The sequence below is a fragment of the Artibeus jamaicensis genome, unplaced genomic scaffold, assembly GCF_021234435.1.
Source record: "Artibeus jamaicensis isolate MK-2021 breed Jamaican fruit bat unplaced genomic scaffold, CSHL_Jam_final contig_685, whole genome shotgun sequence".
NCBI classification, from domain to species: domain Eukaryota; kingdom Metazoa; phylum Chordata; class Mammalia; order Chiroptera; family Phyllostomidae; genus Artibeus; species Artibeus jamaicensis.
The window spans coordinates 17932487-17946019 of record NW_026521924.1 but is presented as its reverse complement, the minus strand read 5'-3'; the positions used below and the strand labels follow the sequence as shown (position 1 = coordinate 17946019).

The window sequence follows — 13533 nt, the reverse complement described above, 5'->3', positions numbered from 1 at the left end:
TTTGCTGGTAAAACTGTGTTTTTTAGAATACTAGTTCTGGGAGATGATGAATGGTTATTCCATGAAAAATGACTCCCAGTCACTTAAGTTGGGGGAACACTATATATAGTATCTGTTTTGGGGAGGAGCGGGGGGAAGTCATAATAAACATGAGCAGGCTAAGGGTGTTAAATCCTATGGAAAATAAATTTATTCAACTTTGCTTGACTCAACATTTCCCAAACTTAGTTGACCCCAGAGCTTCCCTTTTCTCTCTAATACCTGTTAACTCATGGAAACTTAACACACTTGGGCCAGTTGATGTCTAAGGTCAGTTTCACCCCTAAACTGGATAATCTAGTAAAACAGTAATTTAACCAAAGCTGTGCAGGAAATAGTGTTCAATTTAGTCAGAGCATTGTCCAATCCGAGGCCTTGCTACATCGAAACTGTGTAACCCTGAGCAAGTTACTCAACCTCTCTGATCCTTGGTTGCTTCAGTAGCAATGATGATGTATTAGTACCTCCTTTGCTGAGTCATTGACTTATAAAGCCTATTAACTGAAAATGATTCATATGGAGGCACATTTTACACAAAGTCTAATTCTAAGCTTGAAAGTGAAACCCTTATGAAGAATCCTTGAAAACCCCTTGAGAAGGTGCCCCTGTGGAGACCTGTAGCCACTCTGTTATTAAGCCCGACACAGGCAGTTTTTTCTCGAGTTCTGCAGCCCTCATGGACCCTGTGGGTGCCTTGCCCATGTCCTCTCAGCCCTTGCCATTTTCGTGCACACTGGCTTGGCTTCTGACCACCATCATCCATGTTTCTTTGCTTATCAGCTTTTTCTCATGTCTGGATCCTGCTCTCTTCCTTCGAAAGGAAGTATCAGGAGTTAACACTAGCCCTGGAGCAATTCCCAGTCAGGGAGGACTGATGGGAATTTGTGGGTGATCTCCCCAGTTCTCCGTCCTTTGGCTGAAATGATGCAGAGGCTTGTGCTCTGCGTGGACTGTCAGAGCCACCCCTTGGCATCAAACTCCAGTTCCCATGGTGGTAACTCGCCGCTCAGCACACCTTCCTAGGGCTGCCTCACTTTCCTGCCCCCCTTTATTCTTCCTCTGCTGGTATTTCCAGGAGCTCACTTTCAAAGACTACTCGCAGTCTTTTCTGCTGAGGATCTGCTCCTGGGAGAACCCAAACTAACACAGAGTAGTTAGCGGTTTCTTTGAGTAACAGATGAAGTTATCAGCTTCCATCAGGATCTGAGTTATATGGACAATACATCTCTTCATTTAAATGTTTTAGATTTTATTTAGAAATGGTTTTATTAGTCACATGGTTCACAAGTCAAAGGATACAAAGAAAGTACCCAGCGACATCTGTGAAGGTCCCCTAACTCCTGTCCCCAGCCACCCAGTTCCTCTCCTTACAGGCATCCACTCCACCAGTTTCTTGGTTGTTCTCCCTGAGCTGATTTGGGGAAATATGTTGAGTATGTCCTGTGTCTCCCAGGGGGGTCCAACATTTTGGCATCTCTGAGCCACACTGGAAGAAGAAGAGTTGTCTTGGGCCTCGTAGTAAATACAAAAACTGATGAGCAAAAAAGAAAAGGTTTTAAGTAAATTTATGATTTTGTAAAGGACTGCATTCATAGCTGTCCTGGGCCATGGGTTGGACGTCCCTGTAACACTGGGGCCCCATGCAGAGTTCTCAGAAATCTGACACTGATTGTGGGAACAGCAAGTTCTCATCTCCCAGGTCACACACACTTGAGACAGGGGATAAACACTCCAAATCATTGTTTTGGGGGTTGTTTTGTGTTTTTGCTCAGCATGGATATTAGGTCCTCATACATGTGCATTGTGTGTATCTGCACTGTACATGCACATCTATGCGGGGGGCTGGCCATGGTGCAGCCTGGACCCCCCAACCCTGTACTCCGAAAGCCTGCATGTCTCCCAAGAAGCACTGGGGTGCCTGCCTTATCTCACTAGACAGTAACGGGTGAGTAGAGGTCCTTGTTTCGTCTTGGGCCCTCTGTCGGGACACTTGTCTCTCTCCTAGGTTGGCAACCACATTGACGTGCTCACTGGCAAGTGGGTGGCCCAGGACGCGGGCATCGGGGCTGGTGTGGACTCCTACTTTGAGTACCTGGTGAAAGGAGCCATCCTGCTTCAGGACAAGAAGCTCATGGCCATGTTCCTAGGTAAAGGGCTTTCCTCATGATTTTTTCTGTTGACATGTGGATTGTTTATAAACTTTCAGCTGCTCCCCAGTGCATAGAGAATCAGTTCTGAATACCCAGGTCTGCTTTCAAAGTCACCGAGGACATACACTGCCCACTTGATGCCCACTACACCTCTTGTTACCTTCTTACGAGAGCCGGTGAACCGTGCTGCATTCTCCATGGGTGGCCCTGGATTTCCTATTTCCTGGCCATTGCACATGCATTTCCTTTGCCTGGAATACCTTTATTTTCTGTCTTTATGTGCCCAAGTTCTATTTAACCTTTAAGGCCCAGTTTAAATGTCACCTTGCCCAAGTAGTAGCTTAATCCTTCCTCAGAATTTAAGGCCTTCAGCCTCTCTCTCGTAGTCAGCTGTCACCCCCAGTTATAGCATCCATGCCTTCTTCATCTTTGTATTTCCCACAATGCTTTGTATGAGGTAGGTTGTAGATTAATGCCTGTTGAGTAAAAACATGTTACCCTCCAGGCCCTTAGCCACTAGTAATAGTGATATGGAAGAATTGTTGAGCACCTAATTATTATAGCCACCATTCATTTGTTCAGCAAATATTTCCTGAGTACCATTGATAGGTCAAGTGCTGTGCCAAGCCCTGAGCATGGCTGTTTTATTTGTTCCTTACAACACGATGTGAGATCGTCTTATTTATCTGCACCTGTATTTGGTGTTTCATTTATTCAGAGGGTATTGTGTGTATTTATTGTGTACTGTCTTAGTGTTGGGGATTCTGCAATCAGCGAAACAAAGTCCTGCCCCTCATGAGTTTACAGTTTAGGGGAAGGTGTAAGTTCAAGTTCCCACTAGAATGTAAGCACCTTGAGGGCTGAGAGCCTTCTTAGTCTTGCTTGCCACCCCTGGGTGCCGGGCATTGTAGTAGGTGCTTAGTGCATATTGTTGGGAGAATAAATGACTGAACAGCCCTATGAGGTATACAACATTGCTTCCCTTACTATCCAGATTATGAGCCTCAGGCTTAAGAGGGGAAGACTTACCCAAGGTCACAGCTGGCATGTGGTGAATCTGGAGCTAGAATCTGAGCCTAGAAGTTTGACTCCAGACCCCATGCTCCTTCCTCTTGGCCTCATTGCTTCCTAGTCTGCTTTGAGGGTAGACCATATATGATCCTGCCAGAGTTTGAGTCCATGCTTCGGTTGCCAAGGGCTGCCTGTCGTGTCCCTAATCACTGACATGTCCATTATCCCATCTCCACTGCAGAATATAACAAAGCCATCCGGAACTACACCCGCTTCGATGACTGGTACCTGTGGGTGCAGATGTACAAGGGGACCGTGTCCATGCCGGTCTTCCAGTCCTTGGAGGCCTACTGGCCTGGTCTTCAGGTAGGAGTGGGCAGAGAGGGCGGTCATTTTCCTGTGGAACTGGCAAAGCAAGCTCATTCCAAAGTAAAAGTCCAAGCTGGTAGTTTAGTTGCTTCAGTACTTTTTGTGGAGGGATGGTTTGGGGATGGAAGAGAGACAGAGTGAACTGGACAGATTTAAGATTCTGCCTCACCGAGTTTTCCAAGGGGAGCTGGAAGGTGTCAGGAACCTGGCTTCCAGTTTGCTCTGGAAGGTGGTTCATATAAGGTGGAGAGCGTCTTCACAGGCTGGGCAGTAACAGACACTGGCCACAGCTGTTTCTCCACTGGACATTTCTGCCAAATTTCATTCTCGAGAGTAGCCCCGAGACAGGGCGTGAATGCAGCTGGGACTGCCGCCTGCCGTCACCGTGTTTTTCCATTACACGGTCTGAGACTTGCAGCTGGAAGGGATCTTAGAGCCCAACTACTCAGCCCCCTAGGTGGGCCACAATATTTTTATCAGCTAGCATTTTTTAATTTTAAGAAAAAGTAATAACATGGAGGTGGTGGTGAATGTGAAAAGCACAAAAGGGAACACTGTGAAAAGTAAGTCTTGAGCCCCACCCCCAGACCTTCTCCCCAGTCCACCCCCTATCAGTTTTCTGTATATCTTTCTACAACTTTATATACACACATTTGTGAATATTTATATTCTTCTTTTTTCTTTGTATAGATAGGGACATGTACATATTCTTTTATCGCTGATTATACCTTAGAGATTTTCTTTATTGATACAGTATAGTTTTACCTTTTTTTTTTAACAGCTGCATATATTCCATTGAATAGATACACAGCAGTTTATTTAACTAGTACTCCATTATGGACTCTAGCTGACCCTCTTATTATTCGGATGGGGAAGCAAGCTGGGGGAGAACTTAATAATATTAAATATTGGTCCAGCTCTCCTGAGATCTTCATAATTTTATTGCTTGAATGTCTCCTAGAAGAAATTTGAAAAACGGAGGCACCCCTCGCATATTTTTAATCTTCTTTGTCTGCATAGTCGCGTGCCATATACCCTTTTCTCCTTGAACTCATATTTCCATTCTACTCCCCCAACAGAATTTTATATTTTCTGCTGAAAAAATTTTCCTGATACCCTATAATATATCTCTGTAACAAACTTTGGTTAGAGTACATAGAAGTTAAAAACAGAAGATTTCCTGTGACCATAGTCTCTGAGTATTCCGTTTGTTTTCTTCTAGATTTAGTTATTATTAATATATAAATGCTTAAAACAACATTAAAGCTTACATTTTTTGATAATTAATTATAAAACTTAAAAGCAATTTTTGGGGAAATATATTTCTTAATTAGATTTTGGGGCTTATTTTTTAAGAACTTTGTGATAAATTAAATACTTACCAAAAAATGATTTCTGTGCCAGGGACTTTACTCAGAATCATCACAACACACTGAGGTAACTGTTATTTCATAAATGAAGAAAGGAGGCTTAGAGATGTTAACTTCATTCACTTACTCAACAAATATTTGAATGCCTCCTGTGTTCCAGGCCCTGCTGCCCCTGTGAAGTTGACAGGGGGTGAGACACAGAGACAAACTGAAACAGATAAATACATAAAATAATAAATGGCAATGAAGGAAACAAGTTAGAGGCTAAAACAGAACATTGGATAGGGACCGACTTTCGACAAGAAGGCTTCTCAGACGTGGTGGTGTTAAAGCTGATATTTGAAGACTTGAGGGAGAGGCGTGACTTTCCAAGCAGAGGAGAAATAGTGTGTGAAGGTCCTGAGTCAGGAAAGAGTCGGGTGTTTATCGGAAACAAAGAAAAGCCACAGTCCAGGGAAGGAAAAGGTCAGTGGATGGACGGTCAGCAGTGACCAGACCGTGCAGGGCCCTCGGGGCCATGGGGAGTCGTCTGGACTCTATGCTACACCTGTGGGAAGCCCTGGGGTATGGTGCGTGTAGTTAGATGGTGACTCTGGCTGCCTTGGGGACAGCGGACTGGAGAGGGTGAGAGGACAAGTGGTGGGATAAGCAGGGAGGCCTTTGAGGTCATCCTAAGTGTGAGATGCTGGTGACCAGACCAAGTGGTGGCTCTAGAGGAGAAGAGAAAATCTTGATGTTTCGGAGATGGAATTGATAGGAAGTGCTGATGGGGTAGTTGTGGGTAGGGTATAAGGGAGGAGTCGAGGACAATCACCAAGTTTCTGGCCAGAGTAACTCAGTAGATGCTGGTGCCATTTATGAGAAGGGAGAGGGGAGAGAGGAGAGAGACAGCGTTGTGGGGAAATGAGGGAGCCAAGAATTTTGCTTGGGAAAAGTCAAGTTTGCTCTGTCCCTGAGACATCCATTGGAGATGTCAAGAAGGTCTGCTGTTTCCCTGTGAGCTTACTATGTTAATAGCAGCTACTTAACAACAGCTAGTAAAATTACAAATGCGTATATCCTCTGACCCAGCAATCTTGATTCTGGAAATTTATTTTACAGACACACTTTGCGTGTGTTTGAGGTGACATATGTGCAAGATTATTTATTGCAACATTGATAAAGCAAATAGCAAAAGATTAGAACCAAGCCAACTGGCTACTCACGAGGACCTAATTAAATTATGGTCCAAGCAGTGGGATGCAATGCAGTAGGAGGAGGGAGCTCTTTATGTACTTACATGGAAAAAAATCAAGCTATATTGTTACATGAATAAAGGGAACCTCAGAACAGTACATTTAGTCAGCTATATTTAATGTGGGGGAAATAATGTATATTATGCGTATTTGCTTATGTTTACAAACTAATACAAAATGGTTACATGCTGGGGTGTAGCGTGGGAGTGGGAGTTGGTGCAGTCAACCTTTTTTCTGTTCTTAAAATTTCGAACCAGATGGCTGGCTTGCCTGTTTAAAAACTGTCCGTGGCCAGCAGCAACTGGGCACAGACTGGCAGCCAGGCACTTTGTATACAACCTCCGTCCCTCACAACAGTGTATGAGGCCTAGTTTGCATCTTATAGATGGGGCCCAGAGCAGGTCAGTATCTGGTTCGAGGCCTCACAGTGAGTAAATGGCCAACTCAGCGTTGCTTGCAGGCCTTCTTGGCTCTAAAGCTTTTGCTTTTCTCCTCCCCGAGGCTGTGGGATTTTCTGCCAGGTGGCTGCCTGCCTGCCTGACAACCGTTTCTTTCCTACAGAGCCTCATTGGGGACATCGACAATGCCATGAAGACCTTCCTTAACTACTACACTGTGTGGAAGCAGTTTGGGGGGCTCCCCGAATTCTACAACATTCCTCAGGGATACACAGTGGAGAAGCGAGAGGGCTACCCCCTTCGGCCAGGTAAGCAGCAGCTCTGGCCATCAGGTTTGGTTCTCTGGACCCCAAATTCTCATGTCTCTAGAGGTTTCCATGCCTCACAAGTGTTCGCTAATCTTTTTTTTTCCTGTCTGATTCTCTGGTGGCTGTGGATGTTTTTTCTGCTAGGATATTATATCCTCACCTTTTTACTTAGGGAAACCGAGGCCTGATAGATTGATGTGGCTTGCCCAAGGCTGTAAATATTGGAGCTAGAACTGGAAGCCAGGTCTCCTAAATCCTAAATAAATACGCTTTTTCAAACTTGAGCAAGTAAATGAGATGGAAAAAGCCAGGTTGACTCCTCTTGAGTTCCTACCATCAAGATTCCAGAAGTTTAGGCAGACTTCCTAAGTCTGCGGGTCACATAGATTATGCTTCTGTGGTAAGGAATGTTAGAACCTTGGAATGGACCTTAGGAATGAATCATCTGGTCTCATCCACCTCCTCACTTGCAGCTTCAGAATCAAGATGCAGAGAAGGAAGGGACTACACATGAGATAAAAAGTCTCAAGTTCCTTTCCAGCTCCGATCCTCTGATTCACTGCAGGGAAGTTAAACATTGTGAGGTGGGGAAGGGAAAGCAGGACAGAGGAAGGAAGCTTAGTCAGCACGCAGGGTCACCCCCATCCCAAAATAGGTTTGGTCACCCCCCATCCCAAAATAGGTTCCGTTACCACTGTGTAGACTTTTCACACCTTCCCGCCAGAATGCCTTTTAGCTGTGGGCGGGCCTTCTAGTGGCTTCTGCCCATTCTGCCCTCCTCTCCCCCATTTCCTTCCTTCTCCAGTGCAAGTGATTGTCGTAGGAGTTGTGGACAGGGAACAGAAGAGGGAGTAGAACAGCTGCTGGGAAGAGCAAGTCAGTCACTTTTGACTCCTTAGAGGCTGCTGTTCCTGGTACTTCTCATACATTTATTCTCATGGCTTTTTTTTTTTTCTTAAAAGAAAACTCAGAAGGTATCATTTCCAGTGTTACCAACAGACAAAATGAAGACAGAGTCTGGGACTAAATGTGAGGCTTAGGCTTGTGTGTTCTCAGGGTGAGAAGGAATCTGAGAGGTCCTCTAATTGAAATCTCCTTATCCTAGCTGTGTCAGGAGGTCGTCTAGTCTTTGTGTAGTCACCACCAGTGGCGGGGAGCTCACTACTTAGAGGCAACCTGTTACATTTGCAGGACAGGCTATCAGGAAGACATCAGTGGAAAGTAAGGCACCACATCCAGGAATCCAGCAACGCCTTAGTGTAGTCACCCTTCCTACCCGAAGACAATAGCAAATGGATGATAAGGTCCTACTCTATAATTAGATTAGCCAGTGCCTTATGGTCTGGTACAGGTATCTGATCCTCAGTGTCCACACACACAGCCTAGCAAGGCCTCTGAGGGCTGTTACCCACCTCCCACCTTCAGTCCCAAGTTCAGATCTAAATCTTGGGCTGTCACCATCTCCTAGAGAGGTGGCCCGATATATAGGAATTTAAAGCAGTTACTAGGAAACATAGGCCCGTGGGCAAGGCAAACAAATGACTGGCCCTGGGCGCACCGGTCCAGCCGGCTGCTAGAGGCTGAAGGGGAGGCTTCTCAGAACAGCACTATCTTTTCTTTCAGACCAGTGAACGTGTCCCAGTCTGTGTCTTAGAATGTCAGCGATTAGATTAGTGATTGTCTGGAGGCCTTTGGGGTTAGGGAGGGTGGCAGGGGGGCGCGAGGAGGAGAAAGAAAACTAGACAGAAGGCCAAGTTCTTTTCTCCAAAAACAAGAAACAAAGTTTGCAGTAAAAAATCAAAAGAGAGGAAAGTGCTGATCAAGGAAGAAACAGGGAAGGGCAATAATCTGGAGGAGAGGTGGTCTGGGGAGGGGAGAGTTCTTTTCTCTCAGAGAAAAGGCAGGTGAGGAAAGAGAAGTTTGTTGAGCAGTAGCTTCCACCCACTGGGCCACCCTCGAAGTCAAGTCTTTCATTTCCATAATAGCTCTTCAGATATATGAAAGCCGTAAGTACCTTTTCCTGGATTTTCTTTTCTCCAGAATAAATATTCTCATCTAGACCAACTCCTGTTGGCTGATACTTGTCTTCAGATGGCGCCCATGTCCGAACATCAGAGTCCAGTTGTGGGTGGACTAGGGCCAGACCGTTGCCTTGCTCTGCGCATGGTGAACAGGTGGCTGCATCTCTGCTAGATTGAAGGCCGGCCTTCATGTTTTGTTTTACCCCATCTCAGAAAGGGCCTTAGAATGACAAGCTCAGCCTCTTCAAGTTCTAGGTAGGTTGGGCTGACCATGACAAAAAAAAAAGTAGTAGCTTGGTTAAGATAGAAATGTTTCCCCCTCATGTCTGGCCTTATTTGGCTTTCTCTGGTGTCAGGCATCCTAATCCCACACCTGGCTGCTGAGAGTGGCTGTTAGTCTTGGTGGCCATGCAGTCGGCGAAAGTCAGGGATTCTGTTACTAAGGAAGAAGGCGGAAACAGATACTGGGAGAGAGGCAGCTGCCTCTGCTGCATCCCCCGTCCCACAGACTGGCTGCCTGCTTCCTCCTTGGGATGGGAGTCCGTGGGCCGTTGCAGCGCTGGTCTCCACTAAGCTTCAGGCTTCGGATCTATTGGCTCTGTAAACTCAGCATTGAGTGAGTGGTCCCACGTTCCTTCCTCCTAGTGGGGGCTCCATAGAGGAGGTATGGAGGGGAGGAGTCTCTCACTGCCCTGAGTGGGCTCGAACTTTCCCTGATCAGTCCATCGGGTGAGAAGGGTTTGCTTTGGATTTTGCAGAACTCATTGAGAGCGCCATGTACCTCTACCGTGCTACGGGGGATCCCACCCTCTTAGAGCTTGGAAGGGATGCTGTGGAGTCCATTGAAAAAATCAGCAGAGTGGAGTGTGGATTTGCAACGGTAAGTGTTTCCATGGCTCCAAGAATTGGGAAATGTCTCCCTTGCTGCTGAAGAGCCTCTTTAAGGGTAGAACGTTGGGAGTTCTGGAATATTAGCACTGGAAAAGGACCTTAGAGATGTACATAATGCCTTTATTTATAGATGGGGAGACTGAGGAACAGAAGCTAAGAACCTTGCTAAAGGTTACATAGTAGAAGCAGAGCTCGTATTAGTTAGTTCCCAGGGTCTTGGCTCCTTGCCCTTGGCATTCTCCCTGCTTCAGAGATCCTTTAGCTGTTGAAATAGGTGATTTTGCAAGGGTGAGTTTTTGTGAAAAGGCCTATAAAATGGGTTCTAGAAGGGAAATTCGGAGGCCCATAACCTTGCACTCAAACCTGGGGATTTGTAATGAAATAGCCTACCAGTCTCGCAGATATTTATTGAACATCTTTCACGGGCCAGGCACTGTGCTAGGCCGAGGGTTATTGTGATGAAGAAAGACCAGGCCCTGAACATTATCGTAGGGAAAACCATGAACAAGTATGTGGGGGACAGAAGGCCAGGGTGGCTGGAGTGGCATGAGCAAGGAGGAAAGTGGGAAGAGGTCAAGTCCAGAAGTACACAGGGCCCGGCTCACACAGGGCTTTGTATGTACCATGGGGAAGAGTCTGGTCTTTATTCTGCTTGGAATGGGAAGCCTTGGTAGGATTTACTGCAGGGCAGTAACATAGTCTGATTCTATGTTAGAAAGATCACTGTGGCTGCTCTGTGGAGACTGGATTGAAAGGGTCAGGAGTGAGACCCATGTCACAGCCTTAGAGGACCCAAGCAGGCAAGATGTACACAGGCATCACATTTAAAAAGCAGATGTGTAAGGAAATAGTCTGGAAGAAAATTCACCAAACAGCCAACAGTGGTTTTTATTTTAGGATAAAGGATTAAAGGCAAACAAGCAAACAAGAAACCTCTTTGTTTTCAAAATTTTATATAATTAGAGTCTATAAGTAGAACATGGATGCAGATATTTAAAGAAAAGACGTATATATGTAAGGAGATAAAGCAACGGTGCTTTAGTCTCCAGTCTGTTGTGTAATAAGCCAAAGTGGGTAAGTCCACTGGGGAGTTGTTAGGAATGCTCAGCTTATTTCCATGAAAATGAAGCCCTTTGGAGGTTGTCCGAGGTGAAGGATGTGGACAGGTGATGTGGACACTGGCTCACGGTGCCCGTGGTGTCATGGATGAGACATGAGACAAATCACATAGACTACCGAGTCCTGTGGAGGAATAGGGACCCCACGGCTACTCTCTCAAGGAGAGAGTGCGCTGACCCTTGCCTAGACAGGCTTTTATTGGGTTTAATTTGTGCAGAAGTTCAGGTACAACTTATTAATCATTGTCAGGCAGTAAGGATTAAACAGTAGATGGCATACAAAGAACTATAAGGGCTTCTTCTGAGTCAGGGTCTATCAGCTAAAAGGCTACAAAACTTTAGGAAACAAACTCATTTCCTGCTCGGGCCTTTATCATTTAACTAAGAGCATTCTTAGCAAAGCAGGCTTCACAGGATTTTACATGTCCTCTCTCAGGCCCGATCACCTGGGGAGCCTGCCCTTTCCGGCACAGGGCTGCACCACCCTCTGTCATTTTTTCCAGCTTAAGTCAGGCAGAGGAGGCAAATAGCCAAGGAATTTTTGGAGACTTCTCGAGGACTCAGGAGAGTCAGGCTTTGTCAAAGCCAAGGGGCGAGGGTCCATCACCCCCTTTCTCCATAGCCCCCCAAGGGGGCCTCCATGTGATCGTCCCTGTCTTAGGTCGTTCCCCCCTTGGGGAATCTTACCCGTCATTGGCTAACTTATCAAGCATTGGTGGCCATTTATGAAAAAAAGGAGCAGAAGTGGTGCTCCTACCAGGGAGATAAGCTTTGTCTCCTTAGTGGCTTATGGTCCTAAGGTCGCTCACTCAGCTTTAGCCATGGTGGGGTTACGGCTCCTAAAACCAGGCAGGGTGGTTCCCAACAGGCAGGCATCTGACTCTTCAGCCTTTGTCAAGTGGGGCAAGAAAATTAGAATTCTTGGTACATTAAGTTCGTATTGTAGTCACGTTTTTGTGTGGAAAATAGGTGTCCACTGAGAGTTAATTTTTCTTTAAAAATGTATTGCTAATTCTGGGAAGCTACAGTGTTTGTAGCAAGTAAACTTATATTCATCTACGGCCATAAACTCAGTATGGGTTTTTCTTTATAAGACTCTAATGAGTTGTTTACAATCGCAAAATCTTGGTGGTCACCCTATTGCCCATCAGGAGAGGATTAGCCAGGTACACAATGCCACGCTTTTACAATGCCATTAAAGGGGATGGTTAGATCTGTGTTCATAGTCACAAAAAGGTGGGATAAAGGGGTTAGGAATTGTCAGGTCAGGTATGGAGATCAGGGAAGACCTTTCTGAAAGGGGGTCATTTAAGCAGAGACCAGAGGAGGTGAGGGAGCAAAATGTGAGGCCCAAAGAACCTGGGGCAGGAATGTGCTTGCTGACTCTCAGAACAGAGAGGCCTTGTGCCCTGGCCTGTGAGAGCAACTGCCATTGTAATAAGAGGCGGGGTCAGGGAGGGTGGAGCCAGATCATCAAGGACCTGTTAGGCCCTGGACTGTGGTTTGTTGGTCTATATAAAATGAGGGGTCACCTAGGGGTTTTCAGTGGAGGAGTGGCAGGCAAGACTTGTGATATAAATATACTTTAGGGGAAGAATGGAAGTAGGAGGCCCCGTTGGAAGTTGTGATAATTTGCCCAGAGGCCCTCAGCTGCTAAATGGCAGACCAGGAATTCCTAACAGGGTCCCCTGACCCTTTCTGCTACTCTGGAAAGCTCTTCTGACTTGCTTAAAAAATGAGTACATATCCTCTCTCGTGGCAGATCAAAGATCTGCGGGACCACAAGCTTGACAACCGCATGGAGTCTTTCTTCCTGGCCGAGACCGTGAAATACCTCTACCTTCTCTTTGACCCAGACAACTTCATTCACAACAACGGCTCCACCTTTGATACAGTGATCACTCCTTATGGGGAGTGCATCCTGGGGGCTGGGGGCTACATCTTCAACACGGAAGCGCACCCCATCGACCCCGCTGCCCTGCACTGCTGCAGGAGGCTGAAGGAAGAGCATTGGGAAGTGGAGGACTTGATGAGGGAGTTCTTCTCTCTCAAACGGAATAGGTCAAGAGTTAAGAAAACGATGAGCTCAGGGCCATGGAAACCCCCAGCAGGGCCAGGAGCATTCGCCTCCCCTGAAAACCATGGTGGGGTGAGGGGGAAGAAGCCGGCCAAGCAGCAAACCCCACTTCTCAGCTGCCCTAGCCAGCCCTTCACCTCTAAGCTGGCGTTACTGGGACAGGTTTTCCTGGATTCCACATAACCACTGGGTGACTTTTGTTCTGTGTTTGAAACTAGACTGTAACAATAAATCTGCTTCTGACTGTCATGCTTTTCTCTTTAATATATTGGGTTATTTCAGGAGATCTCATGCAAAGAAAGGGTTCATGGCTGAAAACAATTGTGAATCTAGTTTATTGTCTCATACAGTTGGAGAAACAACTAACCCAAAGTCTGCTGGCTGCAGAGGCTCCAGGGGTTGATCATTGAATCTTCCATCCTTTCAAGGCTCCCTTTTTCTGGTATCTTGGGGTAGAGGGTGTTGTTATAAATGTATGTCTTCACTAGTTCTTGCCAGCCTGTGCCTCTGTGCTTTAGTCCTCCCGTTTACCCCTCCACCCTTCTG

The 13533-nt window shown here is 46.2% G+C and overlaps 1 protein-coding gene across 2 annotated transcripts in view; it reads left to right on the top strand.

Moving 5' to 3' along the window:
* Window positions 1-13236, top strand: part of EDEM2 (ER degradation enhancing alpha-mannosidase like protein 2) — a 30363-nt gene extending 17127 nt beyond the window's left edge. For both annotated transcript variants that reach the window (XM_037164587.2, XM_053671411.1), the window contains exons 7-11: window positions 2045-2186; window positions 3442-3566; window positions 6736-6880; window positions 9660-9781; window positions 12673-13236. In XM_037164587.2, coding sequence (XP_037020482.2) covers window positions 2045-2186; window positions 3442-3566; window positions 6736-6880; window positions 9660-9781; window positions 12673-13170 — 1032 coding nt within the window. In that variant the 3' untranslated portion in view covers window positions 13171-13236. The remainder of the gene's footprint in view (window positions 1-2044; window positions 2187-3441; window positions 3567-6735; window positions 6881-9659; window positions 9782-12672) is intronic.
* Window positions 13237-13533: the final 297 nt, after the last annotated feature.